Source organism: Oncorhynchus mykiss, chromosome 11 (genome assembly GCF_057628025.1).
Source record: "Oncorhynchus mykiss isolate SJ-2025 chromosome 11, ASM5762802v1, whole genome shotgun sequence".
NCBI classification, from domain to species: Eukaryota; Metazoa; Chordata; class Actinopteri; order Salmoniformes; family Salmonidae; genus Oncorhynchus; species Oncorhynchus mykiss.
The window spans coordinates 84474208-84500000 of record NC_143032.1 but is presented as its reverse complement, the minus strand read 5'-3'; the positions used below and the strand labels follow the sequence as shown (position 1 = coordinate 84500000).

Here is a 25793-nt window from a genome sequence, read left to right as displayed (position 1 = left end):
TGGAGTATGAGCTGTAGGAGTATGAGCTGTAGGAGTATGAGCTGTAGGAGTATGAGCTGTAGGAGTAGGAGCTGTAGGAGCTGTAGGAGTATGAGCTGTAGGAGCTGTAGGAGTATGAGCTGTAGGAGTATGAGCTGTAGGAGTATGAGCTATAGGAGAATGAGCTGTAGAAGCTGTAGGAGTATGAGCTGTAGGAGTATGAGCTATAGGAGTATGAGCTGTAGGAGTATGAGCTGTAGGATCTGTAGGAGTTTGAGCTGTAGGATCTGTAGTAGCTGTAGGAGTATGAGCTGTAGGAGCTTTAGGAGTATGAGCTTTAGGAGTATGAGCTGTAGGAGCTTTAGAAGTATGAGCTGTCAGAGTATGAGTTGTAGAAGCTGTAGGAGTAGGATCTGTAGGAGTAGGAGCTGTAGGAGTATGAGCTGTTGGAGCTTTCGGAGTATGAGCTGTAGGATAATGAGCTGTAGGAGGTATAGGAGCTGTAGGAGTAGGAGCTGTAGGAGTATGAGCTGTAGGAGATTCAGGAGCTGTATGAGCTATATGAACTGTAGGAACTGTAGGAGTATGAGCTGTAGGAGCTGTTGGAGCTGTAGGATCTGTAGGAACTGTAGGAGTAGGATCTGTCAGATCTGTCAGAACTGTAGGAGATCATACTGCTCATACTCAGACTGTAAACTGATGACTGTGTCGGCGAACAGCGGAAGTAATATAGGAGCTGTAGTATCCCCTTTATAGATATAGATTTATATACAGTGCATTCTGAAAGTATTCAGACCCCTTGACTTTTTCCACATTTTGTTACGTTACAGCCTTATTCTAAAATGAATAAAAATATATAGATATCCTCATCAATCTACACACAATACCCCATAATGCCTAAGCAAACACAGGTTTTTAGAAATATTTGCAAATGTATAAAAAATTAAAAACAGACATATCACATTTATGTATGTATTCTGACCTTGACCCTACTCAGTACTTTGTTGAAGCACCTTTGGCAGCGATTACAGCCTTGAGTCTTCGTGGGTATGACGCTACAAGCTTGGTATACCTTTATTTGGGGAGTTTTTCCCATTCTTCTCTGCAGATCATCTCAAGTTGCCAACAGCATGCTTCACCGTAGGGATGGTGCCAGGTTTCCCCCAGACTTGACTCTTGGCATTCAAGACAAATTATTAAATCTTGGTTTCATCAGACCAGAGAATCTTGTTTCTCATGGTCTGAGAATCCTTTAGCTGCCTTTTGGCAAACTCCAAGTGGGCTGTCATGTGCCTTTTACTGAGGAGTGGCTTCTGTCTGGCCACGCTACCATTAAGGCCTGGTTTGTGGAGTGCTGCAGATATTGAGTATTGACAACAGGGGAGTGTTCTGGAGTATTGACGACAGGGGAGGTTTCTAGAGTATTGACAACAGAGGGTTCTAGACTATTCAAAACAAGGGAGGGTTCTAGAGTATTGAAAACAGGGGAGGGTTCTAGAGTATTGAGAACAGGTGAGAATGCTAGAGTATTGAAAGCAGGGGAGGATGCTAGAGTATTGAAAACAGGGGAGGGTTCTAGAGTATTGACAACAGGGGAGGGTTCTAGAGTATTGACAACAGGGGAGGATGCTAGAGTATTGACAGCATGGGAGGATGCTAGAGTATTGAAAACAGGGGAGGGTTCTAGAGTATTGACAACAGGGGAGGGTTCTAGAGTATTGACAACAGGGAGGATGCTAGAGTATTGACAGCATAGGAGGATGCTAGAGTATTGACAACAGGGGAGGATGCTAGAGTATTGACAACAGGGAAGGATGCTAGAGTATTGACAACAGGAGAGGGTTCTAGAGTATTGACAACAGGGGAGGATGCTAGAGTATTGACGACAGGGGAGGATGCTAGAGTATTGACAACGGGGGAGGATGCTAGAGTATTGACAGCAGGGGAGGATACTAGAGTATTGACAGCAGGGAAGGATGCTAGAATATTGGCAGCAGGGGAGGATGCTAGAGTATTGACAGCAGGGAAGGATGCTAGAGTATTGACAGCAGGGGAGGATGCTAGAGTATTGACAACAGGGGAGGGTTCTAGAATATTGACAACAGGGGAGGATGCTAGAGTATTGACAACAGGGGAGGGTGCTAGAGTATTGAAAACAGGGGAGGGTTATAGAGTTTTTACAACAGGGGAGGATACTAGAGTATTGACAGCAGGGGAGGATGCTAGAGTATTGACAACAGGGGAGGGTTCTAGAGTATTGACAACAGGGGAGGATGCTAGAGTATTGACAGCAGGGGAGGGGTGTAGAGTATTAACAACAGGGGAGGATGCTAGAGTATTGACAACATGGGTGGATGCTAGAGTATTGACAACAGGGGAGGATGCTAGATTATTGACAACAGGGGAGGATGCTAGAGTATTGACAACAGGGGAGGATGCTAGAGTATTGACAGCAGGGTAGGTAACTAGAGTATTGACAACAGGGGAGGGTTCTAGAGTATTGACAACAGGTGACGTTTCTAGAGTATTGATAACAGTGGAGGGTTCTAGAGTATTAACAACAGGGGAGGGTTCTAGAGTATTGACAACAGGGGAGGATCCTAGAGTATTGACAACAGGGGAGGGGTGTAGAGTATTGACAACAGGGGAGGATGCTAGAGTATTGACAACAGGGGAGGATGCTAGAGTATTGACAACAGGGGAGGATGCTAGAGTATTGACAACAGGGGAGGGTTCTAGAGTATTGACAACAGCGGAGGGTGCTAGAGTATTGACAACAGGGGAGGATGCTAGAGTATTGACAACAGGTGAGGGTGCTAGAGTATTGACAACAGGGGAGGATGCTAGAGTATTGACAAAAGGGGAGGGTTCTAGAGTATTGACAACAGGGGAGGGTGCTAGAGTATTGACAACAGGGGAGGATGCTAGAGTATTGACAACAGCGGAGGCTGCTAGAGTATTGACAACAGCGGAGGGTTCTAGAGTATTGACAGCAGGGGAGGATGCTAGAGTATTGACAACAGCGGAGGCTGCTAGAGTATTGACAACAGCGGAGGGTTCTAGAGTATTGACAGCAGGGGAGGATGCTAGAGTATTGACAACAGCGGAGGGTGCTAGAGTATTGACAACAGCGGAGGGTTCTAGAGTATTGACAGCAGTGGAGGATGCTAGAGTATTGACAACAGCGGAGGGTGCTAGAGTATTGACAACATGGGAGGGTGCTAGAGTATTGACAACAGGGGAGGATGCTAGAGTATTGACAACAGCGGAGGGTTCTAGAGTATTGACAGCAGGGGAGGATGCTAGAGTATTGACAACAGCGGAGGGTGCTAGAGTATTGACAACAGTGGAGGGTGCTAGAGTATTGACAACAGGGGAGGATGCTAGAGTATTGACAACAGGGGAGGATGCTAGAGTATTGACAACAGGGGAGGATGCTAGAGTATTGACAACAGGGGATGGTTCTAGAGTATTGACAACAGGGGAGGAAACTAGAGTATTGACAGCATGGGAGGATGCTAGAGTATTGAAAACAGGGGAGGGTTCTAGAGTATTGACAACAGGGGAGGGTTCTAGAGTATTGACAACAGGGAGGATGCTAGAGTATTGACAGCATAGGAGGATGCTAGAGTATTGACAACAGGGGAGGATGCTAGAGTATTGACAACAGGGAAGGATGCTAGAGTATTGACAACAGGAGAGGGTTCTAGAGTATTGACAACAGGGGAGGATGCTAGAGTATTGACGACAGGGGAGGATGCTAGAGTATTGACAACGGGGGAGGATGCTAGAGTATTGACAGCAGGGGAGGATACTAGAGTATTGACAGCAGGGGAGGATGCTAGAGTATTGACAACAGGGGAGGGTTCTAGAATATTGACAACAGGGGAGGATGCTAGAGTATTGACAACAGGGGAGGGTGCTAGAGTATTGAAAACAGGGGAGGGTTATAGAGTTTTTACAACAGGGGAGGATACTAGAGTATTGACAGCAGGGGAGGATGCTAGAGTATTGACAACAGGGGAGGGTTCTAGAGTATTGACAACAGGGGAGGATGCTAGAGTATTGACAGCAGGGGAGGGGTGTAGAGTATTAACAACAGGGGAGGATGCTAGAGTATTGACAACATGGGTGGATGCTAGAGTATTGACAACAGGGGAGGATGCTAGATTATTGACAACAGGGGAGGATGCTAGAGTATTGACAACAGGGGAGGATGCTAGAGTATTGACAGCAGGGTAGGTAACTAGAGTATTGACAACAGGGGAGGGTTCTAGAGTATTGACAACAGGTGACGTTTCTAGAGTATTGATAACAGTGGAGGGTTCTAGAGTATTAACAACAGGGGAGGGTTCTAGAGAATTGACAACAGGGGAGGATCCTAGAGTATTGACAACAGGGGAGGGGTGTAGAGTATTGACAACAGGGGAGGATGCTAGAGTATTGACAACAGGGGAGGATGCTAGAGTATTGACAACAGGGGAGGATGCTAGAGTATTGACAACAGGGGAGGGTTCTAGAGTATTGACAACAGCGGAGGGTGCTAGAGTATTGACAACAGGGGAGGATGCTAGAGTATTGACAACAGGGGAGGATGCTAGATTATTGACAACAGGGGAGGATGCTAGAGTATTGACAACAGGGGAGGATGCTAGAGTATTGACAGCAGGGGAGGGTGCTAGAGTATTGACAACAGGGGAGGATGCTAGAGTATTGACAACAGCGGAGGCTGCTAGAGTATTGACAACAGCGGAGGGTTCTAGAGTATTGACAGCAGGGGAGGATGCTAGAGTATTGACAACAGCGGAGGGTGCTAGAGTATTGACAACAGCGGAGGGTTCTAGAGTATTGACAGCAGTGGAGGATGCTAGAGTATTGACAACAGCGGAGGGTGCTAGAGTATTGACAACATGGGAGGGTGCTAGAGTATTGACAACAGGGGAGGATGCTAGAGTATTGACAACAGCGGAGGGTTCTAGAGTATTGACAGCAGGGGAGGATGCTAGAGTATTGACAACAGCGGAGGGTGCTAGAGTATTGACAACAGCGGAGGGTTCTAGAGTATTGACAGCAGGGGAGGATGCTAGAGTATTGACAACAGCGGAGGGTGCTAGAGTATTGACAACAGGGGAGGGTGCTAGAGTATTGACAACAGCGGAGGGTGCTAGAGAATTGACTGCAGGGTAGGTAACTAGAGTATTGACAACAGGGGAGGGTTCTAGAGTATTGACAACAGGTGACGTTTCTAGAGTATTGATAACAGTGGAGGGTTCTAGAGTATTAACAACAGGGGAGGGTTCTAGAGTATTGACAACAGGGGAGGATCCTAGAGTATTGACAACAGGGGAGGGGTGTAGAGTATTGACAACAGGGGAGGATGCTAGAGTATTGACAACAGGGGAGGATGCTAGAGTATTGACAACAGGGGAGGATGCTAGAGTATTGACAACAGGGGAGGGTTCTAGAGTATTGACAACAGCGGAGGGTGCTAGAGTATTGACAACAGGGGAGGATGCTAGAGTATTGACAACAGGTGAGGGTGCTAGAGTATTGACAACAGGGGAGGATGCTAGAGTATTGACAAAAGGGGAGGGTTCTAGAGTATTGACAACAGGGGAGGGTGCTAGAGTATTGACAACAGGGGAGGATGCTAGAGTATTGACAACAGCGGAGGCTGCTAGAGTATTGACAACAGCGGAGGGTTCTAGAGTATTGACAGCAGGGGAGGATGCTAGAGTATTGACAACAGCGGAGGCTGCTAGAGTATTGACAACAGCGGAGGGTTCTAGAGTATTGACAGCAGGGGAGGATGCTAGAGTATTGACAACAGCGGAGGGTGCTAGAGTATTGACAACAGCGGAGGGTTCTAGAGTATTGACAGCAGTGGAGGATGCTAGAGTATTGACAACAGCGGAGGGTGCTAGAGTATTGACAACAGCGGAGGCTGCTAGAGTATTGACAACAGCGGAGGGTTCTAGAGTATTGACAGCAGGGGAGGATGCTAGAGTATTGACAACAGCGGAGGCTGCTAGAGTATTGACAACAGCGGAGGGTTCTAGAGTATTGACAGCAGGGGAGGATGCTAGAGTATTGACAACAGCGGAGGGTGCTAGAGTATTGACAACAGCGGAGGGTTCTAGAGTATTGACAGCAGTGGAGGATGCTAGAGTATTGACAACAGCGGAGGGTGCTAGAGTATTGACAACATGGGAGGGTGCTAGAGTATTGACAACAGGGGAGGATGCTAGAGTATTGACAACAGCGGAGGGTTCTAGAGTATTGACAGCAGGGGAGGATGCTAGAGTATTGACAACAGCGGAGGGTGCTAGAGTATTGACAACAGTGGAGGGTGCTAGAGTATTGACAACAGGGGAGGATGCTAGAGTATTGACAACAGGGGAGGATGCTAGAGTATTGACAACAGGGGAGGATGCTAGAGTATTGACAACAGGGGATGGTTCTAGAGTATTGACAACAGGGGAGGAAACTAGAGTATTGACAGCATGGGAGGATGCTAGAGTATTGAAAACAGGGGAGGGTTCTAGAGTATTGACAACAGGGGAGGGTTCTAGAGTATTGACAACAGGGAGGATGCTAGAGTATTGACAGCATAGGAGGATGCTAGAGTATTGACAACAGGGGAGGATGCTAGAGTATTGACAACAGGGAAGGATGCTAGAGTATTGACAACAGGAGAGGGTTCTAGAGTATTGACAACAGGGGAGGATGCTAGAGTATTGACGACAGGGGAGGATGCTAGAGTATTGACAACGGGGGAGGATGCTAGAGTATTGACAGCAGGGGAGGATACTAGAGTATTGACAGCAGGGGAGGATGCTAGAGTATTGACAACAGGGGAGGGTTCTAGAATATTGACAACAGGGGAGGATGCTAGAGTATTGACAACAGGGGAGGGTGCTAGAGTATTGAAAACAGGGGAGGGTTATAGAGTTTTTACAACAGGGGAGGATACTAGAGTATTGACAGCAGGGGAGGATGCTAGAGTATTGACAACAGGGGAGGGTTCTAGAGTATTGACAACAGGGGAGGATGCTAGAGTATTGACAGCAGGGGAGGGGTGTAGAGTATTAACAACAGGGGAGGATGCTAGAGTATTGACAACATGGGTGGATGCTAGAGTATTGACAACAGGGGAGGATGCTAGATTATTGACAACAGGGGAGGATGCTAGAGTATTGACAACAGGGGAGGATGCTAGAGTATTGACAGCAGGGTAGGTAACTAGAGTATTGACAACAGGGGAGGGTTCTAGAGTATTGACAACAGGTGACGTTTCTAGAGTATTGATAACAGTGGAGGGTTCTAGAGTATTAACAACAGGGGAGGGTTCTAGAGAATTGACAACAGGGGAGGATCCTAGAGTATTGACAACAGGGGAGGGGTGTAGAGTATTGACAACAGGGGAGGATGCTAGAGTATTGACAACAGGGGAGGATGCTAGAGTATTGACAACAGGGGAGGATGCTAGAGTATTGACAACAGGGGAGGGTTCTAGAGTATTGACAACAGCGGAGGGTGCTAGAGTATTGACAACAGGGGAGGATGCTAGAGTATTGACAACAGGGGAGGATGCTAGATTATTGACAACAGGGGAGGATGCTAGAGTATTGACAACAGGGGAGGATGCTAGAGTATTGACAGCAGGGGAGGGTGCTAGAGTATTGACAACAGGGGAGGATGCTAGAGTATTGACAACAGCGGAGGCTGCTAGAGTATTGACAACAGCGGAGGGTTCTAGAGTATTGACAGCAGGGGAGGATGCTAGAGTATTGACAACAGCGGAGGGTGCTAGAGTATTGACAACAGCGGAGGGTTCTAGAGTATTGACAGCAGTGGAGGATGCTAGAGTATTGACAACAGCGGAGGGTGCTAGAGTATTGACAACATGGGAGGGTGCTAGAGTATTGACAACAGGGGAGGATGCTAGAGTATTGACAACAGCGGAGGGTTCTAGAGTATTGACAGCAGGGGAGGATGCTAGAGTATTGACAACAGCGGAGGGTGCTAGAGTATTGACAACAGCGGAGGGTTCTAGAGTATTGACAGCAGGGGAGGATGCTAGAGTATTGACAACAGCGGAGGGTGCTAGAGTATTGACAACAGGGGAGGGTGCTAGAGTATTGACAACAGCGGAGGGTGCTAGAGAATTGACTGCAGGGTAGGTAACTAGAGTATTGACAACAGGGGAGGGTTCTAGAGTATTGACAACAGGTGACGTTTCTAGAGTATTGATAACAGTGGAGGGTTCTAGAGTATTAACAACAGGGGAGGGTTCTAGAGTATTGACAACAGGGGAGGATCCTAGAGTATTGACAACAGGGGAGGGGTGTAGAGTATTGACAACAGGGGAGGATGCTAGAGTATTGACAACAGGGGAGGATGCTAGAGTATTGACAACAGGGGAGGATGCTAGAGTATTGACAACAGGGGAGGGTTCTAGAGTATTGACAACAGCGGAGGGTGCTAGAGTATTGACAACAGGGGAGGATGCTAGAGTATTGACAACAGGTGAGGGTGCTAGAGTATTGACAACAGGGGAGGATGCTAGAGTATTGACAAAAGGGGAGGGTTCTAGAGTATTGACAACAGGGGAGGGTGCTAGAGTATTGACAACAGGGGAGGATGCTAGAGTATTGACAACAGCGGAGGCTGCTAGAGTATTGACAACAGCGGAGGGTTCTAGAGTATTGACAGCAGGGGAGGATGCTAGAGTATTGACAACAGCGGAGGCTGCTAGAGTATTGACAACAGCGGAGGGTTCTAGAGTATTGACAGCAGGGGAGGATGCTAGAGTATTGACAACAGCGGAGGGTGCTAGAGTATTGACAACAGCGGAGGGTTCTAGAGTATTGACAGCAGTGGAGGATGCTAGAGTATTGACAACAGCGGAGGGTGCTAGAGTATTGACAACATGGGAGGGTGCTAGAGTATTGACAACAGGGGAGGATGCTAGAGTATTGACAACAGCGGAGGGTTCTAGAGTATTGACAGCAGGGGAGGATGCTAGAGTATTGACAACATCGGAGGGTGCTAGAGTATTGACAACAGCGGAGAGTTCTAGAGTATTGACAGCAGGGGAGGATGCTAGAGTATTGACAACAGCGGAGGGTGCTAGAGTATTGACAACAGGGGAGGGTGCTAGAGTATTGACAACAGCGGAGGGTGCTAGAGTATTGACTGCAGGGGAGGGTGCTAGAGTATTGACAACAGCGGAGGGTGCTAGAGTATTGACAACAGCGGAGGGTGCTAGAGTATTGACAACAGGGGAGGATGCTAGAGTATTGACAACAGGGGAGGATGCTAGAGTATTGACAACAGGGGAGGATGCTAGAGTATTGACAACAGGGGAGGGTTCTAGAGTATTGACAACAGGGGAGGATGCTAGAGTATTGACAGCATGGGAGGATGCTAGAGTATTGAAAACAGGGGAGGGTTCTAGAGTATTGACAACAGGGGAGGGTTCTAGAGTATTGACAACAGGGAGGATGCTAGAGTATTGACAGCATAGGAGGATGCTAGAGTATTGACAACAGGGGAGGATGCTAGAGTATTGACAACAGGGAAGGATGCTAGAGTATTGACAACAGGAGAGGGTTCTAGAGTATTGACAACAGGGGAGGATGCTAGAGTATTGACGACAGGGGAGGATGCTAGAGTATTGACAACGGGGGAGGATGCTAGAGTATTGACAGCAGGGGAGGATACTAGAGTATTGACAGCAGGGAAGGATGCTAGAGTATTGGCAGCAGGGGAGGATGCTAGAGTATTGACAGCAGGGAAGGATGCTAGAGTATTGACAGCAGGGGAGGATGCTAGAGTATTGACAACAGGGGAGGGTTCTAGAATATTGACAACAGGGGAGGATGCTAGAGTATTGACAACAGGGGAGGGTGCTAGAGTATTGAAAACAGGGGAGGGTTATAGAGTTTTTACAACAGGGGAGGATACTAGAGTATTGACAGCAGGGGAGGATGCTAGAGTATTGACAACAGGGGAGGGTTCTAGAGTATTGACAACAGGGGAGGATGCTAGAGTATTGACAGCAGTGGAGGGGTGTAGAGTATTAACAACAGGGGAGGATGCTAGAGTATTGACAACATGGGTGGATGCTAGAGTATTGACAACAGGGGAGGATGCTAGATTATTGACAACAGGGGAGGATGCTAGAGTATTGACAACAGGGGAGGATGCTAGAGTATTGACAGCAGGGTAGGTAACTAGAGTATTGACAACAGGGGAGGGTTCTAGAGTATTGACAACAGGTGACGTTTCTAGAGTATTGATAACAGTGGAGGGTTCTAGAGTATTAACAACAGGGGAGGGTTCTAGAGAATTGACAACAGGGGAGGATCCTAGAGTATTGACAACAGGGGAGGGGTGTAGAGTTTTGACAACAGGGGAGGATGCTAGAGTATTGACAACAGGGGAGGATGCTAGAGTATTGACAACAGGGGAGGATGCTAGAGTATTGACAACAGGGGAGGGTTCTAGAGTATTGACAACAGCGGAGGGTGCTAGAGTATTGACAACAGGGGAGGATGCTAGAGTATTGACAACAGGGGAGGGTTCTAGAGTATTGACAACAGGGGAGGGTTTTAGAGTATTGACAACAGGGGAGGATAATAGAGTATTGACAACAGGGGAGGGTTCTAGAGTATTGACAACAGGGGAGGGTGCTAGAGTATTGACAACAGGGGAGGATGCTAGAGTATTGACAACAGGTGAGGGTGCTAGAGTATTGACAACAGGGGAGGATGCTAGAGTATTGACAACAGGGGATTGTTCTATGGTATTGACAACAGTGGAGGGTGCTAGAGTATTGACAACAGGGGAGGATGCTAGAGTATTCACAACAGCGGAGGCTGCTAGAGTATTGACAACAGCGGATGGTTCTAGAGTATTGACAGCAGGGGAGGATGCTAGAGTATTGACAACAGCGGAGGGTGCTAGAGTATTGACAACAGCGGAGGGTTCTAGAGTATTGACAGCAGGGGAGGATGCTAGAGTATTGACAACAGCGGAGGGTGCTAGAGTATTGACAACAGCGGAGGGTTCTAGAGTATTGACAGCAGGGGAGGATGCTAGAGTATTGACAACAGGGGAGGATGCTAGAGTATTGACAACAGGGGAGGATGCTAGAGAATTGACAACAGCGGAGGGTGCTAGAGTATTGACAACAGGGGAGGATGCTAGAGTATTGACAACAGCGGAGGGTGCTAGAGTATTGACAACAGCGGAGGGTTCTAGAGTATTGACAGCAGGGGAGGATGCTAGAGTATTGACAACAGCGGAGGGTGCTAGAGTATTGACAACAGCGGAGGGTTCTAGAGTATTGACAGCAGGGGAGGGTGCTAGAGTATTGACAACAGCGGAGGGTGCTAGAGTATTGACAACAGCGGAGGGTGCTAGAGTATTGACAACAGGGGAGGATGCTAGAGTATTGACAACAGGGGAGGATGCTAGAGTATTGACAACAGGGGAGGATGCTAGAGTATTGACAACAGCGGAGGGTGCTAGAGTATTGACAACAGGGGAGGATGCTAGAGTATTGACAACAGGGGAGGGTGCTAGAGTATTGAAAACAGGGGAGGGTTATAGAGTTTTTACAACAGGGGAGGATACTAGAGTATTGACAGCAGGGGAGGATGCTAGAGTATTGACAACAGGGGAGGGTTCTAGAGTATTGACAACAGGGGAGGATGCTAGAGTATTGACAGCAGGGGAGGGGTGTAGAGTATTAACAACAGGGGAGGATGCTAGAGTATTGACAACATGGGTGGATGCTAGAGTATTGACAACAGGGGAGGATGCTAGATTATTGACAACAGGGGAGGATGCTAGAGTATTGACAACAGGGGAGGATGCTAGAGTATTGACAGCAGGGTAGGTAACTAGAGTATTGACAACAGGGGAGGGTTCTAGAGTATTGACAACAGGTGACGTTTCTAGAGTATTGATAACAGTGGAGGGTTCTAGAGTATTAACAACAGGGGAGGGTTCTAGAGAATTGACAACAGGGGAGGATGCTAGAGTATTGACAGCATGGGAGGATGCTAGAGTATTGAAAACAGGGGAGGGTTCTAGAGTATTGACAACAGGGGAGGGTTCTAGAGTATTGACAACAGGGAGGATGCTAGAGTATTGACAGCATAGGAGGATGCTAGAGTATTGACAACAGGGGAGGGTGCTAGAGTATTGACAACAGGGAAGGATGCTAGAGTATTGACAACAGGAGAGGGTTGTAGAGTATTGACAACAGGGGAGGATGCTAGAGTATTGACAACAGGGGAGGATGCTAGAGTATTGACAACAGCGGAGAATGCTAGAGTATTGACAACAGCGGAGGGTTCTAGAGTATTGACAACAGCGGAGGGTGCTAGAGTATTGACAACAGCGGAGGGTGCTAGAGTATTGACAACAGGGGAGGATGCTAGAGTATTGACAACAGGGAGGATGCTAGAGTATTGACAACAGCGGAGGGTGCTAGAGTATTGACAACAGGGATCCAATCAGTTTTATCCCATCTTTTTTATATATTTTTATTACTTGTTATACAAAATATTGTTCTCTGAGCAATTGTATTAGTATAAAATAATACATATTCCCATTTTTTAAATGTTATATAGCGCAGTAGTTTTATGATTGTATTATTTATGATCAATAAAAAAAAAATTCCCAATGGGCTGTATCTCAGGGGGGTGATTTTTTTCATGGTAGAAAAGTCTGAGGAGCTAAAATGAGCAACTCATTTAGATAAACCGGCTAAATGGAGGTTGTGTATTTGTGGAACTCCGGTAGCTGTTTAAGTACCTCAGTATGTCAATGCCTGGGTAGGCCTGAAACATAACCCTCCAACCCCCCAATAGGCTGAAGCCTAGATCAACACGAGTTCCCCCAGAAAAACTGTCTGAGAACCAGGCGGTTAGGTTCAGAAACGGTTGTAGAAGTTGAAAGATCTGTCAATAAATTGGTTGTAGAAGATGTGAGCTGAAAGATCTGTCAATTAAATGGTTGTAGAAGATGTGAGCTGAAAGACCTGTCAATTAAATGGTTGTAGAAGATGTGAGCTGAAAGATCTGTCAATTAAATGGTTGTAGAAGATGTGAGCTGAAAGATCTGTCACTTAAATGGTTGTAGAAGATGTGAGCTGAAAGATCTGTCACTTAAATGGTTGTAGAAGATGTGAGCTGAAAGATCTGTCACTTAAATGGTTGTAGAAGATGTGAGCTGAAAGATCTGTCAATTAAATGGTTGTAGAAGATGTGAGCTGAAAGACCTGTCAATTAAATGGTTGTAGAAGATGTGAGCTGAAAGATCTGTCAATTAAATGGTTGTAGAAGATGTGAGCTGAAATATCTGTCACTTAAAAGGTTGTAGAAGATGTGAGCTGAAAGATCTGTCAATTAAATGGTTGTAGAAGATGTGAGCTGACATATCTGTCAATTAAATGGTTGTAGAAGATGTGAGCTGAAAGATCTGTCACTTAAATGGTTGTAGAAGATGTGAGCTGAAAGATCTGTCACTTAAATGGTTGTAGAAGATGTGAGCTGAAAGACCTGTCAATTAAATGGTTGTAGAAGATGTGAGCTGAAAGATCTGTCAATGACACTGGGGTAGAAATCAAATCAAATCAAAGGTTATTTGTCACGTGCTCCCAATACAGTGAAACACTTACTTACAGGCTCGAACCAACAGTGTAATTTCTAAAAGGTATTAGGTGAACAATAGATGAGTAAAGACATTTAAAAAATAGTAAAAAGACAGTGGAAAAATAACATTTGCCAGGCTACATACAGTAGAGAGGTTATAACAGTAGAGAGGTTATAACAGTAGAGAGGTTATAACAGTGGAGAGGTTATAACAGTAGAGAGGTTATAACAGTAGAGATGTTATAACAGTAGAGAGGTTATAACAGTAGAGAGGTTATAACAGTAGAGAGGTTATAACAGTTGAGAGGCTACATACAGTAGAGAGGTTATAACAGTAGAGAGGCTACATACAGTAGAGAGGTTATAACAGTAGAGAGGTTATAACAGTGGAGATGTTATAACAGTAGAGATGTTATAACAGTAGAGATGTTATAACAGTAGAGAGGTTATAACAGTAGAGAGGTTATAACAGTAGAGAGGTTATAACAGTGGAGAGGTTATAACAGTAGAGATGTTATAACAGTAGAGATGTTATAACAGTAGAGAGGTTATAACAGTAGAGAGGTTATAACAGTAGAGAGGTTATAACAGTAGAGAGGCTACATACAGTAGAGAGGTTATAACAGTAGAGAGGCTACATACAGTAGAGAGGTTATAACAGTAGAGAGGTTATAACAGTGGAGAGGCTACATACAGTAGAGAGGTTATAACAGTAGAGAGGTTATAACAGTGGAGAGGTTATAACAGTAGAGAGGTTATAACAGTAGAGAGGTTATAACAGTGGAGAGGTTATAACAGTAGAGAGGTTATAACAGTAGAGAGGTTATAACAGTAGAGAGGTTATAACAGTAGAGAGGCTACATACAGTAGAGAGGTTATAACAGTAGAGAGGTTATAACAGTGGAGAGGCTACATACAGTAGAGAGGTTATAACAGTAGAGAGGTTATAACAGTAGAGAGGTTATAACAGTAGAGAGGTTATAACAGTAGAGAGGTTATAAAAGTAGAGAGGTTTTAACAGTGGAGAGGTTATAACAGTAGAGAGGTTATAACAGTAGAGAGGTTATAACAGTAGAGAGGTTATAACAGTAGAGAGTTTATAACAGTAGAGAGGTTATAACAGTAGAGAGGTTATAACAGTAGAGAGGCTACATACAGTAGAGAGGTTATAACAGTAGAGAGGTTATAACAGTGGAGAGGCTACATACAGTAGAGAGGTTATAACAGTATTGAGGTTATAACAGTAGAGAGGTTATAACAGTAGAGAGGTTATAACAGTAGAGAGGTTATAACAGTAGAGAGGCTACATACAGTAGAGAGGTTATAACAGTAGAGAGGCTACATACAGTAGAGATGTTATAACAGTAGAGAGGTTATAACAGTAGAGAGGCTACATACAGTAGAGAGGTTATAACAGTAGAGAGGTTATAACAGTGGAGAGGCTACATACAGTAGAGAGGTTATAACAGTAGAGAGGCTACATACAGTAGAGAGGTTATAACAGTGGAGAGGTTATAACAGTAGAGAGGTTAGAACAGTAGAGAGGTTATATACAGTAGAGAGGTTATAACAGTAGAGAGGTTATAACAGTAGAGAGGTTATAACAGTAGAGAGGTTATAACAGTAGAGAGGTTATAACAGTGGAGAGGTTATAACAGTGGAGTGGTTATAACAGTGGAGAGGCTACATACAGTAGAGAGGTTATAACAGTAGAGAGGTTATAACAGTAGACAGGTTATAACAGTAGAGAGGTTATAACAGTAGAGAGGCTACATACAGTAGAGAGGTTATAACAGTAGAGAGGTTATAACAGTAGAGAGGTTATAACAGTAGAGAGGCTACATACAGTAGAGAGGTTATAACAGTAGAGTTTACATACAGTAGAGAGGCTACATACAGTAGAGGGGCTACATACAGCAGCGAGGCTATAACAGTAGAGAGGTTATATACAGTAGAGAGGTTATTCCAGTAGAGAGGTTATAACAGTAGAGAGGCTACATACAGTAGAGAGGTTATAACAGTAGAGGCTACATACAGTAGAGAGGTTATAACAGTAGAGAGGCTACATACAGTAGAGAGGTTATAACAGTAGAGATGTTATAACAGTAGAGAGGCTACATACAGTAGAGAGGTTATAACAGTAGAGAGGTTATAACATTTAGAGAGGCTACATACAGTAGAGAGGTTATAACAGTAGAGAGGTTATAACAGTAGAGAGGTTACATACAGTAGAGAGGTTATAACAGTAGAGAGGTTATAACAGTAGAGAGGTTATAACAGTAGAGAGGTTATAACAGTAGAGAGCTTATAACAGTAGAGAGGTTATAACAGTAGAGAGGCTACATACAGTAGAGAGGTTATAACAGTAGAGAGGCTACATACAGTAGAGATGTTATAACAGTAGAGAGGTTATAACAGTGGAGAGGGGCTACATACAGTAGAGATGTTATAACAGTAGAGAGGTTATAACAGTGGAGAGGCTACATACAGTAGAGAGGTTATAACAGTAGAGAGGCTACATACAGTAGAGAGGTTATAACAGTGGAGAGGTTATAACAGTAGAGAGGTTAGAACAGTAGAGAGGTTATATACAGTAGAGAGGTTATAACAGTAGAGAGGTTATAACAGTAGAGAGGTTATAACAGTAGAGAGGTTATAACAGTGGAGAGGTTATAACAGTGGAGTGGTTATAACAGTGGAGAGGCTACATACAGTAGAGAGGTTATAACAGTAGAGAGGTTATAACAGTAGACAGGTTATAACAGTAGAGAGGTTATAACAGTAGAGAGGCTACATACAGTAGAGAGGTTATAACAGTAGAGAGGTTATAACAGTAGAGAGGTTATAACAGTAGAGAGGCTACATACAGTAGAGAGGTTATAACAGTAGAGTTTACATACAGTAGAGAGGCTACATACAGTAGAGGGGCTACATACAGCAGCGAGGCTATAACAGTAGAGAGGTTATATACAGTAGAGAGGTTATTCCAGTAGAGAGGTTATAACAGTAGAGAGGTTATAACAGTAGAGAGGCTACATACAGTAGAGAGGTTATAACAGTAGAGGCTACATACAGTAGAGAGGTTATAACAGTAGAGAGGCTACATACAGTAGAGAGGTTATAACAGTAGACATGTTATAACAGTAGAGAGGCTACATACAGTAGAGAGGTTATAACAGTAGAGAGGTTATAACATTTAGAGAGGCTACATACAGTAGAGAGGTTATAACAGTAGAGAGGTTATAACAGTAGAGAGGTTACATACAGTAGAGAGGTTATAACAGTAGAGAGGTTATAACAGTAGAGAGGTTATAACAGTAGAGAGGCTACATACAGTAGAGAGGCTACATACAGTAGAGAGGCTACATACAGTAGAGGGGCTACATACAGCAGCGAGGCTATAACAGTAGAGAGGCTACATACAGTAGAGAGGTTATAACAGTAGAGAGGCTACATACAGTAGAGAGGCTACATACAGTAGAGAGGCTACATACAGCAGCGAGGCTATAACAGTAGAGAGGCTATATACAGTAGAGAGGCTACATACAGTAGAGAGGTTATAACAGTAGAGGCTACATACAGTAGAGAGGTTATATACAGTAGAGAGGTTATAACAGTAGAGAGGCTACATACAGTAGAGAGGTTATAACAGTAGAGAGGCTACATACAGCAGCGAGGCTATAACAGTAGAGAGGCTATATACAGTAGAGAGGCTACATACAGTAGAGAGGATATAACAGTAGAGAGGCTATATACAGTAGAGAGGCTATATACAGTAGAGAGGCTATATACAGGCACCGGTTAGTCAGGCTCATTGAGGTAGTATGAACATGGAGATATGGTTAAAGTTACTATGCATGCACAACACAAATAGTCCAGTTAGCCATTTGATTACCTGTTCAGGAGTCTTGTGATTTGGGGGTAAAAACTGTTTTTGTCCTAGACTTGGCACTCCGGTACCGCTTGCCATGCGGTAGTAGAGAGAACAGTCTATGACTGGGGTGGCTGGGGTCTTCGACAATTTTTAGGACCTTCCTCTGACACCATCTGGTATAGAGGTCCTGGATGGCAGGCAGCTTAGCCCCAGTGACGTACTGGGCCGTACACACTACCCTCTGTTGTGCCTTGCGGTCGGAGGCCGAGCAGTTGCCATACCAGGTAGTGATGCAACCGGCCAGGATGCTCTCGATGTTGCAGCTGTCAAAGCTTTTGAGGATCTCAGGACCCATGCCACGTCTTTTTAGTTTCCTGAGGGGGAATAGGCTTTGTCGTGCCCTCTTCACAAATGTCTGGTGTGTTTGGACCATTCTAGTTTGTTGTTGATGTGGACACCAGGGAAATTGAAGCTCTCAACCTGCTCCACTGCAGCCCCGTCAATGAGAATGGGGGCGTGCTCGGTCTTCCTTTTCCTGTAGTCCACATTCATCTCCTTAGTCTTGGTTACGTTGAGGGATAGGTTGTTATTCTGGCACCACCCGGCCAGGTCTCTGACCTCCTCCCTATAGGCTGTCTCGTCGTTGTCGGTGATCAGGCCTACCACTGTTGTGTCGTCTGCAAACGTAATAAATGGTGTTGGAGTCGTGCTTGGCCATGCAGTCGTGGGTGAACAGGGAGTACATGAGGGGACTGAGCACGCACCCCAGGGGGAGCTCCAGTGTTGAGGATCAGCGTGGCAGATGTGTTGCTACCTACCTTTACCACCTGGGGGCGGCCTGTCAGGAAGTCCAGGATCCAGTTGCAGGGGGAGAAGCTGAAAGATCTGTCAATGAAGCGGTTGTTGAGCTGAACGATCTGTCAATGAAACGGTTGTTGAGCTGAACGATATGTCAATGAAACGGTTGTTGAGCTGAACGATCTGTCAATGAAACGGTTGTTGAGCTGAACGATCTGTCAATGAAACGGTTGTTGAGCTGAACGATCTGTCAATGAAACGGTTGTTGAGCTGAACGATCTATCAATGAAACGGTTGTTGAGCTGAACGATCTATCAATGAAACGGTTGCTGAGCTGAACGATCTGAAACGGTTGCTGAGCTGTTAGATCCCTCAGTCGAGCAGTGAATTTCAAACTAATTAAATTAAACCACAGGGACCAGGGAGGTTTTTCTAATTCCTTGCAAAGAAGGGCACCAATTGGTAGATGGGTAAAAAAAGAAGCAGACTGAATATCCCTTTGAGCATGGTGAAGTTATTAATTACACTTTGGATGGTGTATCAATACAACCAGTAACTACAAAGGTATAGGCGTCCTTCCTAACTCAGTTGCCGGAGAGGAAGGAAACCACTCAGGGATTTCACCACGAGGCCAATGGTGACTTTAAAACAGTTACAGAGTTTAATGGCTGTGTTGGGAGAAAACTGAGGATGGATCAACAACATTGTCGTTACTCCACAATACAACCATAAATGACAGCATGAAAAGATGGAAGCCCGTACAGAATAAAACATATTCCAACAAGGAACTAAAGTAAAACTGAAAAAAATGTGGCAAAGAAATGTACTTTATGTCCTGAATGCAAAGCTTTGTGTTTCGGGCCAATCAAACACAACACATCACTGAGTACCACTTTTCATATCTTCAAGCATGGTGGTGGCTGCATCATGTTATTGGTATGCTTGTCATCGGCAAGGACTAGGCAGTTTTTTTTAGGATGAAAAGTAACTGAACAGAGCTAAAGCACGGGCAAAATCCTGGAGGAAAACCTGGTTCAGTCTGCTTTCCACCAGACACTGGAAGACAAACTCACCTTTCAGCAGGACAATAACCTGAAACACAAGGCCAAATATACACTGGAGTTGCTTACCAAGACGAGATTGAATGTTTCGGAGTGGCCCAGCTACAGTTATGGCAAGACATTAAAATCGCTGACGAGCAATGATCAACAACCAACTTGACAGAGCTTGAATCATTTTTTAAAAGAATAATGTCTAAATATTGCTCCTATCCAGATGTGTAAAGCTCTTAAAGAATTATCCAGAAAGACTCACAGCTGTTAACGCTTCCAAATGTGATTCTAACATGTATTGATTCAGGGGTGTGAATACTTGTGTAAATGAGATATTTCTGTATTTATTTTTCAAAACATTTGCAAACATCTCTAAAAATATGTTTTCACTTTGACAATATGGGGTATTGTGAAGTCATTAGGGGTTATTGTGAAGTCATTAGGGGTTATTGTGATGTCATTAGGGGGTATTGTGATGTCATTATGGGTTATTGTGATGTCATTAGGGGTTATTGTGATGTCATTAGGGGGAATTGTGAAGTCATTAGGGGTTATTGTGATGTCATTAGGGGGTAATGTGTGTAGATGGATGAGAAGAAAAACATATATTTAATCCCTTTTGAATTCAGGCTGTAACACAACACAATGTGGAATAAGTCAAGGTGTATGAATACCTTCTGAAGGCACTGTACCTAAGGAAAACGATTGAGGGGCTCTATGCAACATCCTTAAAAATGTGAGGGAAAATGATTTCTTAAGGGAAATCTTAAAGGAAAACACTTTAAAATGTTTTATGCCGAGTTCTACTAAGAGCTAGAACTTCCTCCGTTTTGATTTGTGAGTGTTCTAAATTCTAGAGTTCCAGAGTTCTGGAATATCAACAGTCGGGTGTTTTGGTTTGTGAGTGTTCTAAATTCTAGAGTTCCAGAGTTCTGGAATATCAACAGTCGGGTGTTTCCAGCTTGGTTTCTTCCCTGCTCGCTGTGTGAGGTCAGACGTGTACATGTGGTGTGGTACATTCCTTCTGCTCTCAGCAAGTGTTTGGCAAGTCAGAGGAAAGTAAACAAATACCTAATACCGTCTCCATGTTGGAAACCTCTGGAAGCCATTAGGTAGAAAAATGATTCCTGTTGTCTGTTATCAGCTCGTGGCAGCCCATGTACTGTTTGTAAATATTAGATATGAACCCATTCTGCATAAGAGTCCAAATCCAATCCTTTTTTGTTTAAAATCCTCACAGAACATAACATTTCTCCATCTCTCTCTCTCTCTGCTGTCTAGAACTTGACTAATTGGATTCACACTTGCACTTTTCACACTATTGTGCCAACCTAAACTGTACTGGGCTGGCTCAGATAGTTTCTTGACATGCAGCATTAATTTAGTGATGTTTCCTTCTTGCAGCTGACTGATCTGGCGAAGCTAGAGGACCGAGGCCAGATGGAGGGACAGACAGAAACCTGGTGCTCTCCCACATCCATGAAGTTCAGGAGCAGATCACAAGGTAGGTTAGAGAGGACAACATGGCCTGTGGAGGACAGACAGACAGACAGAAAGGAACCTGCCGCTCTCCCACATCCATGAAGTTCAGGAGCAGATCACAAGGTAGGTTAGAGAGGACAACATGGCCTGTGGAGGACAGACAGACAGACAGAAAGGAACCTGCCGCTCTCCCACATCCATGAAGTTCAGGAGCAGATCACAAGGTAGGTTAGAGAGGACAACATGGCCTGTGGAGGACAGACAGACAGACAGAAAGGAACCTGCCGCTCTCCCACATCCATGAAGTTCAGGAGCAGATCACAAGGTAGGTTAAAGAGGACAACATGGCCTGTGGAGGACAGACAGACAGAGGGACAGACAGAGGGACAGACAGAGGGAGGGAGAGACAGACAGACGGAGGGAGAGACAGACAGACGGCGGGAGAGACAGACAGACAGAGGGAGAGACAGACAGACAGAGGGAGAGACAGACAGACAGAGGGAGAGACAGACAGACAGAGGGAGAGACAGAGGGAGAGACAGAGGGAGAGACAGACAGACAGAGGGAGAGACAGACAGACAGAGGGAGAGACAGACAGACAGAGGGAGAGACAGACAGACAGACAAACAGGTCCCTAGTGATGTGTAATTGGGGCTTGTTGTGAACGTGTTCATCACACAGTCAGTCATGCCACACAGTTATTTGCTCCAGCTGAAAATAAGTCAGGTTTACCCCATAAGCTAGTCAACCATACTGAAACTGTAGGCGCCTCAAGAGATTTCAAAACAACACCATTAAAAGGGGGAGGATCATTCTAATGTCACAGCTTGTTTGAACTTTCCATCTTCTCATTTGATATCCATCATGGTTTGAACCACTGTCATTGACAGTAATGTTGCCGTGTTATTTTCTGAGGACACGGCCAACAGGTGAGGACATAGACCACTAGGCTCTGCGATGAAGACGGAAGGAGACGATTGGATAGTGAGACGTCCTGTATTGTGTTTCAGAGAAGCTGATTGGCTTGTAAGACTTCCTGGTTTGTGTTTCAGGGGGCGGTAGTCGTCTGGAGTCTGTTGGAGAGGATGACGAGCTGATTGTGGAGAATGGAGAGGCGGGCAGTGACATGGTGGAGAAACCGACACGAGGTGGACGCAAACACTCCCTGCCTCAGCAGTTAGACACTGTAGGCATCCGACAGGTCAGTAGGTCAGAGGGCAGAGGTCAGGAGTCACTAGATCAGTGTCCGGGGATCTGACTGGTCAGTAGGTCAGAGGGCAGAGGTCAGGACTCACTAGGTCAGTGTCCGGGGATCTGACTGGTCATTAGGTCAGAGGGCAGAGGTCAGGAGTCACTAGATCAGTGTCCTGGGATCTGACTGGTCAGTAGGTCAGAGGGCAGAGGTCAGGAGTCACTAGATCAGTGTCCGGGGATCTGACTGGTCAGTAGGTCAGAGGGCAGAGGTCAGGAGTCACTAGATCAGTGTCCTGGGATCTGACTGGTCAGTAGGTCAGAGGGCAGAGGTCAGGAGTCACTAGGTCAGTGTCCGGGGATCTGACTGGTCAGTAGGTCAGAGGGCAGAGGTCAGGAGTCACTAGGTCAGTGTCCGGGGATCTGACTGGTCAGTAGGTCAGAGGGCAGAGGTCAGGAGTCACTAGGTCAGTGTCCGGGGGATGGTGTTATTCCTGCGGGTTGCCAGGGTTGCCATGCACAAGGTTACTGGTTGAAATCCCACACCTAACCCTAAACGTAGCCAATCCCATCCAACCCAAAGGCTTGTCATTATACAACAGAAGAGGTCAAAGGGTGAAGGTCAAGGAATAATGTACTATCCCCATGGGGAACTTTCCCTTGAAGGGGAAGCTGATTAAACCTAGCTGTGGTGCTCAGCTCCAGTCCTCTGAAGACCTGCTTGTCTGCTGGGTTCCAACCCTACTTAGGGAGCTAAAATGATCCCCATTATTAAATCATGCAAAACGGTATTTCCCTTGAAGGTTTAACAGAAATACACTAGCAACCTAGCCTCCGTATCTCCCGTCTCCTCTCATAGAGATACTGTATCTGTGTCTCTGACCTCTCCGTGGCTGGCTGGGCCAGGGATCCAGGGACGCCTCACGTCTGACCTCTCCGTGGCTGGATTGGCTTTAAATTGGCTATACAGTAAAAGCCTGTTCTGCTCCCTCCTCAGGCTGATAGATATACTGTATATTCCCCTTGTCCCACCAGGCTGATAGATATACTGTATATTCCCCTTGTCCCCTCAGGCTGATAGATATACTGTATATTCCCCTTGTCCCACCAGGCTGATAGATATACTGTATATTCCCCTTGTCCCACCAGGCTGATAGATATACTGTATATTCCCCTTGTCCCCTCAGGCTGATAGATATACTGTATATTCCCCTTGTCCCATCAGGATGATAGATATACTGTATATTCCCCTTGTCCCATCAGGATGATAGATATACTGTATATTCCCCTTGTCCCACCAGGCTGATAGATATACTGTATATTCCCCTTGTCCCACCAGGCTGATAGATATACTGTATATTCCCCTTGTCCCACCAGGCTGATAGATATACTGTATATTCCCCTTGTCCCCTCAGGCTGATAGATATACTGTATATTCCCCTTGTCCCCTCAGGCTGATAGATATACTGTATATTCCCCTTGTCCCACCAGGCTGATAGATATACTGTATATTCCCCTTGTCCCACCAGGCTGATAGATATACTGTATATTCCCCTTGTCCCCTCAGGCTGATAGATATACTGTATATTCCCCTTGTCCCACCAGGCTGATAGATATACTGTATATTCCCCTTGTCCCCTCAGGCTGATAGATATACTGTATATTCCCCTTGTCCCATCAGGATGATAGATATACTGTATATTCCCCTTGTCCCATCAGGATGATAGATATACTGTATATTCCCCTTGTCCCACCAGGCTGATAGATATACTGTATATTCCCCTTGTCCCATCAGGATGATAGATATACTGTATATTCCCCTTGTCCCATCAGGATGATAGATATACTGTATATTCCCCTTGTCCCACCAGGCTGATAGATATACTGTATATTCCCCTTGTCCCATCAGGATGATAGATATACTGTATATTCCCCTTGTCCCCTCAGGCTGATAGATATACTGTATATTCCCCTTGTCCCACCAGGCTGATAGATATACTGTATATTCCCCTTGTCCCATCAGGATGATAGATATACTGTATATTCCCCTTGTCCCACCAGGCTGATAGATATACTGTATATTCCCCTTGTCCCATCAGGATGATAGATATACTGTATATTCCCCTTGTCCCATCAGGATGATAGATATACTGTATATTCCCCTTGTCCCATCAGGATGATAGATATACTGTATATTCCCCTTGTCCCACCAGGCTGATAGATATACTGTATATTCCCCTTGTCCCATCAGGATGATAGATATACTGTATATTCCCCTTGTCCCATCAGGATGATAGATATACTGTATATTCCCCTTGTCCCACCAGGCTGATAGATATACTGTATATTCCCCTTGTCCCATCAGGCTGATAGATATACTGTATATTCCCCTTGTCCCACCAGGCTGATAGATATACTGTATATTCCCCTTGTCCCATCAGGATGATAGATATACTGTATATTCCCCTTGTCCCATCAGGATGATAGATATACTGTATATTCCCCTTGTCCCATCAGGATGATAGATATACTGTATATTCCCCTTGTCCCATCAGGATGATAGATATACTGTATATTCCCCTTGTCCCCACAGGCTGATATATATACTGTATATTCCTCTCAGACTTGCCTCTCAGACTGGCCTCTCAGACTGGCCTCTCAGACTGGCCTCTCAGACTGGCCTCTCAGACTGCCTCTCAGACTGGCCTCTCAGACTGGCCTCTCAGCCTGCATCTCAGACTGGCCTCTCAGACTGGCCTCTCAGACTGGCCTCTCAGCCTGCCTCTCAGCCTGCCTCTCAGCCTGCCTCTCAGCCTACCTCTCAGTTTGGCTGTCTGCCTGTCCTCTCTCCCCTGTCTTTCAGCCTACCCTCTCAGTTTGGCCCCTTCTGCCTCTCCTGCTCACATCACAATGCCCTGGTTGGCTACTGCTAATTGCTAAGTTAACCAAGGGCAGATTGACCAGACAATGTTTACTAATTTTTGCCATTAAGTGGCTGTAGCCTTTAAATCAAAGGTGTAAATGTTGTGCCCTCTCACTGTCCCTCTCTCTCTCTCTGCCTCTCTCACTATCCCTCTCACTGTCCCTCTCACTGTCTCTCTCACTCTCTCTCTCACTGTCCCTCTCACTGTCTCTCTCACTGTCCCTCTCACTGTCTCTCTCACTCTCTCTCTCACTGTCCCTCTCACTGTCTCTCTCACTCTCCCTCTCACTGTCTCTCTCACTCTCTCTCACTGTCCCTCTCACTGTCTCTCTCACTCTCTCTCTCTCTGCCTCTCTCACTGTCTCTCTCACTCTCTCTCTCTCTGCCTCTCTCACTGTCCCTCTCACTGTCCCTCTCACTGTCTCTCTCACTCTCTCTCTCACTGTCCCTCTCTCTGTCTCTCTCACTGTCCCTCTCTCACTGCCTCTCTCACTGTCCCTCTCACACATTTTTAAGACGTAACTGGAACTAGAAAAAAGGCCTAGTTGTCTGATGACGCTACATTGATGCTGTCTAATCAGTGCTCTGTCTCTCTCACTGTCCCTCTCACTGTCTCTCTCTCACTGTCCCTCTCACTGTCCCTCTCACTGTCTCTCTCTCACTGTCCCTCTCACTGTCTCTCTCTGTCTATCTCTCTCTCTCGCTGTCTCTCTCTCTCTCTCTCACTGTCTCTCTCTCTCTCTCGCTGTCTCTCTCTCGCTGTCTCTCTCTCGCTGTCTCTCTCTCACTGTCCCTCTCACTGTCTCTCTCACTGTCTCTCTCTC

At 45.5% G+C, this 25793-nt stretch overlaps 1 protein-coding gene across 7 annotated transcripts in view; it reads left to right on the top strand.

Moving 5' to 3' along the window:
* The window catches only part of LOC110536484 (PDZ domain-containing protein 2), a 291837-nt gene that overhangs the window by 195215 nt on the left and 70829 nt on the right, over nucleotides 1-25793 (top strand). For 6 of the 7 annotated variants that reach the window (XR_016484730.1, XM_036936523.2, XM_090191265.1 and 3 more), the window contains 2 exons: nucleotides 20778-20877; nucleotides 21908-22056. Coding sequence is in view for 6 of the 7 variants with exons in the window: in XM_036936523.2 (XP_036792418.2) it covers nucleotides 20778-20877; nucleotides 21908-22056 (249 nt within the window). In the remaining variant the exon portion in view is untranslated. Of the gene's footprint in view, nucleotides 1-20777; nucleotides 20878-21112; nucleotides 21181-21907; nucleotides 22057-25793 lie in introns of those variants that run through there. The other variant, XM_036936525.2, reaches the window with a different exon arrangement.